General features: G+C 42.3%; 1 protein-coding gene across 1 annotated transcript in view; it reads left to right on the forward strand.

The window, feature by feature from the left end:
* Window positions 1–420: 420 nt before the first annotated feature.
* LOC106534979 (Down syndrome cell adhesion molecule-like protein 1) overlaps window positions 421–5,992 on the forward strand; it is a gene marked incomplete at its 5' end in the record, with an annotated part of 52,327 nt that continues 46,755 nt past the window's right edge. The window contains 2 exons of the mRNA XM_014031814.1: window positions 421–784; window positions 5,494–5,640. Coding sequence (XP_013887268.1) covers window positions 421–784; window positions 5,494–5,640 — 511 coding nt within the window. The remainder of the gene's footprint in view (window positions 785–5,493; window positions 5,641–5,992) is intronic.

A 5,992-nucleotide genomic window follows, 5' to 3' on the forward strand; every position in this document is an offset into this window, starting at 1 on the left:
GTGTGTGTGTGTGTGTGTGTGTGTGTGTGTGTGTGTTTGTGGTAAATATGTAAGGAGATTAAATAGATTTAAAATCTCTGTGTCTGGCATAGAAATTCCAATCACATAACCTATCAGCGAGCGGCCCCACCCTCCTCCCCTCCCGTCTCTGGTTGTCTTTGTGTACGTGTGCACAAACTGTACAGAGGTAACAGACACCCACCCCGCCCAGCCCCGCCCCTCCTGTCCACATAAACCATTGCAGGTTTTAGCCCAAATCCCCAGCTTTTTCTGTCACATGACGGATGTTTGCAGCTGGACATTTGACATACATTTGTTACGGTTATTTTTGTGATTTATCTGAAGGACGTGCCCACCCCGTCACTGAGATGTTCTCTGGTTTGGAAGGCGTCTCAGCGCCTGGTTGTTTGTAACACTTGATCACTGTCGGACTTTGAGCTGACAAAGTTGTGTCTGTTTGCAGTACACAGTGAGGATGTGGGCTCTACCAGGCTGTACTTTGTGAACGCCTCTCTGCAGAGGGTCACCTACTCCAGCTCCGTGGGGGTGTCCCTGCCCTGTCCTGCGGGGGGCACCCCCAGTGCCATACTGCGCTGGTACCTGGCCACCGGCGACGACATCTACGACGTGCCACACATCCGCCACGTGCACGCCAATGGCACCCTCCAGCTGTACCCCTTCTCGCCCTCGGCCTACAACAGCTACATCCACGACAACGACTACTTCTGCACGGCCGAGAACCAGGCCGGCAAGATCCGCAGCCCCAACATCCGCATCAAAGCTGGTGAGTATTTGTGAAGGAAAAGTTCACAGTGTGACACAATAACACGAGTAAAGCGAGACAGCTGTCAGAGCACAAAACAGAGCAGATGTGATTGTTAGTTGCAACAAAGAAAAAAAATWAAAAGCTCCACCCACATTGAATCAACTGCCCTAAAATAGCCCCTGACCTGAACACAGATTGACCWAGAACACAGAGAACATCTGCATCACAGAGGCCACAGGCCTCTGTCTTTGCTCACACCTTTCAGACAGAATGTGTGACGAAGCCCCCCAACCCGTCAGCATCATCAAACCCAACCCAAATTAAAAAAAAAGTTAGGAGGTTGTGAAAAAAATGTAAAAATGAAAACAAWGTYCAATGGTTTGCAAATCTCATAAACCAAATCATTGCATTCTGAGTATTTTTTTACGCAAAATCCTCACCTTTTTTAAAGAACTGGGGTTCTACGAAACAGTCACCATAAAACCTACATTAGACCAACTCAATCTCATCAACAGCTTTTTCACTTCAGAAAAGGTTAAAGCAATGCAAAAAGTTTCCCTTAGCTTTTATTAAAATATACAAAGTTCACGAGGTCTTCAGTGATTAGGTGCTATTGATCTCTTCACAGTGTTTCTATGCTCAAACGTGAATTGTTAATCAAATCATACACCAACACAGACACKGATGAGCTGATTAAAAACATACAATTTGATTTATTTTGTAGATGCAGAGAAAGTCCTATTTTCAAGACATAAATAATAAATAAGTGAAAAACTGTTGCCTTCCATGTAAAAGGTTTAAACTAAGCCCATCTTGGTCAAATCTTGACTCTTATGCAATACTGCACGATCTCACYAACTCTTAGATTTTGAGCACGTGTTGAAGATGACTCTCAGCTACTATCACYCCAAGTTTTAGCTTAGTGTTTGTAAAATTGGCTGAGTTAAAGGCTTTTTGAGGATTTCAAGGTAAGTWGTCTGTGGCAGCCATYTTGATTTRGGTTGACCCAAAGTGAATCAGTTGTAGTGAGTTTCATTCAAAGATCTTCATTGTTTTTTTAACAGACAAAGGCATTAACCAACACACTGATGAACACACAGGGAATTACATGATCGCCTGCTTTAAAAGGAGATGGGCAGTAATAAGCATCAYCAAACGATGCAGTTGTTCTAATTTTGGACATTTTGACCAGAGGCTGCCTCTGTTGCTATCCTTCCTTCTCTCTTTCCTCCTCTGCCTGCCTTCTCCCTCCTTCTTTAAACCATCCTCTTGTGTCAGGCTAAATTTAGCCACAACACACTTCTTTAATTATKTCTCATTAACAAACCTAATTGGTGCTTTTCATTGATTAGAGGACGTGATGCTGCTTTAAAAAGCCTAAAGGAAAAAAAATCAGAAGTACATCTGGGCTCTCTGTGAAAACTGCAACCATTGGCCCCGCCCAGTTCCATTTCCTCTCATTCATTCAGGCCGTTTGGCCCCTCCCCCTTCCCTCCTGCCATCAACATCTGTTTTCATATTCTGCCTCCCAACACCGACCTGAACTAATACTTGTATTCATTCTGATACTAATACCAGCGCCAAGTTGGGGATTTGAGCCAGGTCCCTGAGCGACGCGACAGCCGATTCCCACACGAGCTGAAAAACCCGGCCTCAGGAGCCGAGAGATTAGCACGAAGCAAACATTCCGCATCGGGCCCAGTGGCTTTAGTGGACAAGTCACACAACAAATGATTTAATAATATTGATAAATAAAGGCCTGGTATTTTTTTAAAGGAATGCATATCGCGTGCAGTAAGAGAAGAAATGACAGTTGTAGACAGATTAAACCATGAAAATAAAGTTTAATCTCATGTGATAACCTTCCACTGTAAATCTTACTAGTGCTTTAAGTATTTGTTGTAAATGACTCTCAGCCACTACCTGGACTAGGATTCCTTAGCTGTGGTAGCCATCTTGAATTAAGCTGACTCTAAATGTAAATCAGTTGTAGATATAATACTTTGAGAGTTTTGTTAAAATCTGTACCGTGGTTCATGAGATATTTTGCTAACAAATAATGTTGCATAATGCGCTGCAGTCACAGTATTTTTAGCTACCAACACACCAAATTTTAARTCAYTATGTGACAAATAATTGTGTTTTTGTTTGTGAATATGGCTTCGTAACAGATTCAAGATGGCCGTGGTGGCCATCTTGAATTTGTTACTCAGTTGTAGTTGTGTAATTATTGTTTATTTAAATCCATTCAGTGATTTAGAAAATATTTTTCTAACAAAACTGATAAATGGACAGAGTCATTGACAAAAACATTGTTGCTCTGTTTTCATCCTCAGTGGTGGGCGACAATAAGTTCAAACTACTTTGTGTCAGTCCCGTCACGTCAGAACTGACTCGTTACGTCCAATAAAAACAAGATCTGCCGTGTTTGATTCATCTTTTCCAAACAAGATGTCAATTTGCATGCGTGTGTCTTCGGCAGGGATGTTTGCGTACCGTTTTTGGTGTCTGTTACCAGGCAGGGGATTCCAAAGCAGTCTCTTAGCAACCTTCGGATACGTCCCGGCTTTCATGTGATTTTTGCTAATGAGCTGCTGCTCATTCAACAGAGAGTACAACATTGCATGAACCCACAGAAACTAAAGCGCCAAACTAATAATAAAAAATGTATAATACAATAATCMGTTTGTGTTGAACCCTTTTGAAGTTCAGAGCAAAATAAATAAATGAATTGTGTTTTGTGATGATGTCACACCAACACCAGAAAATGACTTCCTTTTTGCTCCTTGTTTAATGGCGGCCTGTTCCATATACGGTAAATGCCGAGGCAGGATCAGATGAGTTCCGATGAAAGCAGTCAGGGACTTAATGTGGCGTCTCGTGATGARTGATAGAAGGCTGATTAGTACTGATGAGTTGTTCTTATGTTATTGTTTTTTTAGAGGTTGATATGGTTTTGGTAAAATAGGTGAAAATTCCTCCTTCTTCATTTGGCCAATTTATTTAGGAATCACCACACCTGCCTCCATCTATCCCAGCATTCCCGTGTCACAACAACCCTCTGCATATCTTCCTRCTTAACATCCATGAAACCTCTCTATGATCTTCCTCATTTCTTCCTCCCAGGCTGCTCCATATTCAACCTTCTTCATCTCATACATCCACTGTTCCTACTCTGCACAGCTCCAAACCATCTCACTGTCTAACTCTGCCTCCAAAACTGAGCCGGCTCTCWTTTCGCTCATTTCTAATCCCAAACGTTTTGCCTTCTTCAGTTCATGTACTTGTTGGTCATTTGTTTGTTCTTTTGAAAACAGATAATGAAAAATGATCATTTTATACTCCAAAAAAGGGAAAACAGTCTGTCGTTCTACTTTAGTCAAACCAGACGTTTACTATGGTTGTCAAAGCAACTCAATGCTGTCCTGTAGAACCTGCTCCTCACCATGGACCTCTTGGAGAAATGGCTTATATAATACTGCATTCCAGTTGAGGTCGAAATATCTGACTTCTGGAACGTTAGTTAGTTAGTTTTACTTCCAGCACATCYCTTCGTTCCATAAATACATGCAAAGAATCAGCCAGACAGGCAAGTTTGCAAATGCTGAACTAAGCAAGCATGTCAGATAATTATTTAATCTGCTCTGATGGRACAACAATCCCAGATTCGACATGCTAACATGTAGCATCCACCTGTTTACTTCTGTAAACAGCTTCATCTTTTTRGCATGTGAGTCGCATTGACGGCATAAAGCGTTCATACTGGAGTTTGATGGAGGTCGCATTTAAAATCTAATATGAACGTGCATGCAAAAAATACAAAAAGTTATTGATTCCAGGTATTGGGGCATTTTGAACACCCACTTTGGATGTTATCATCCATTAAATGGACGTTATTAGCCAGTATCAGTCCCATAGAATGGCTTCAGACTGGCTTCAGACTGTCCCAACTGTGTCGCCTAGTGGGTTCTCCGTCCCATGGAATGACCTCAGACTGTCATCTGGTTAGAAGGAGGCATAAAACCACTAAGGTTAATTTTAGAGAAAATAGAATGGGCTATGATAAAGTAGACCGGACTCTGGCAGTAGCAGATTGTTGCATTCCAACATACTGTATGTAGCATTGACAACCCACTAGACGAAACAGTCGGGACAGTCTGAAGCCATTCTATGGGACTGATAACCGCTAATAACGTCCATTTAATGGACTGATAATATCCGAACTGGCTGTTTTGAACGAGTACTTGTAAAAATGCTGGTATCAGGACACRACTTGTTTTCACCCATAAAAATACAAAAGGTGGATGTTGATGTTCATGTCTGTGTTTGTGTGTGTTAGCTGAATATCTCTTGACCAAAGAGACACATTTTAATCAAACATCCTGTAAAAATAATAATGGTTGCAATCAATCCAACTTCAAAGCCACCAGAGCTAGTTGATGTTAGCAAACACGAACAAGGCTGCAAGTCGGTGAATTTTACAGACAGAGAAAAAACTTGGTGTGGTATTAGCTGAGAGTCATTCACAAAACGCACTCTGAGCTGTAACTGCCTGTTTACATGAGATTTGGTGATTTTTCACAAGGTTTATAGTCAAGGTTTGACCGAAGCATCTCCAACTCCATCATTTTTGGCATTAGATGATCTGAGTTTAAAATGTTTGATGTGCATTCCTTCAACAAGTGCAAAAGTTTCTAGATTCTGAAGTTGTTTGTTGTTGTGTGCAGTTTTCAGGGAGCCCTACACTGTGCGGGTGGCGGACCAGCGCTCAATGCGGGGCAACGTAGCAGTGTTCAAGTGCCTCATTCCTGCTGCTGTCCAGGAGTACGTKAGCGTCGTGTCCTGGGAAAGAGACACCGTTTCCATCGTTCCAGGTAGGATATTAAATTAATTAGGCCTGAAGCGCTGTGGGAGTGTGGCCATTTGAAGTACTCGATTTAGAAACGTCTTTATGTTTGACGTGTCTGAATCTGTGTGCGGAGGGTTTGATGCACAGCTGCACTCCTAACGTGCATCTTCAGTCTGCTCACTGTTCTGGATCACTGATCCGGTCCCTCTCTCCTGCCCGCCCGTCCTCGCTCCCTCTCCTTCATCCTCCTCTTGTTTTCCCTTTTGACATCTCCCTCTTTCTGTCTCACTTTTCACTGCTCTCTCCTCATCGCATTCGATTTTTCCGAGCTCGTGTCAAGTTCTGCATATAATTGTGCCTGACACTTATATATATAT

The sequence above is a fragment of the Austrofundulus limnaeus genome, unplaced genomic scaffold (assembly GCF_001266775.1).
Source record: "Austrofundulus limnaeus strain Quisiro unplaced genomic scaffold, Austrofundulus_limnaeus-1.0 Scaffold1326, whole genome shotgun sequence".
NCBI classification, from domain to species: domain Eukaryota; kingdom Metazoa; phylum Chordata; class Actinopteri; order Cyprinodontiformes; family Rivulidae; genus Austrofundulus; species Austrofundulus limnaeus.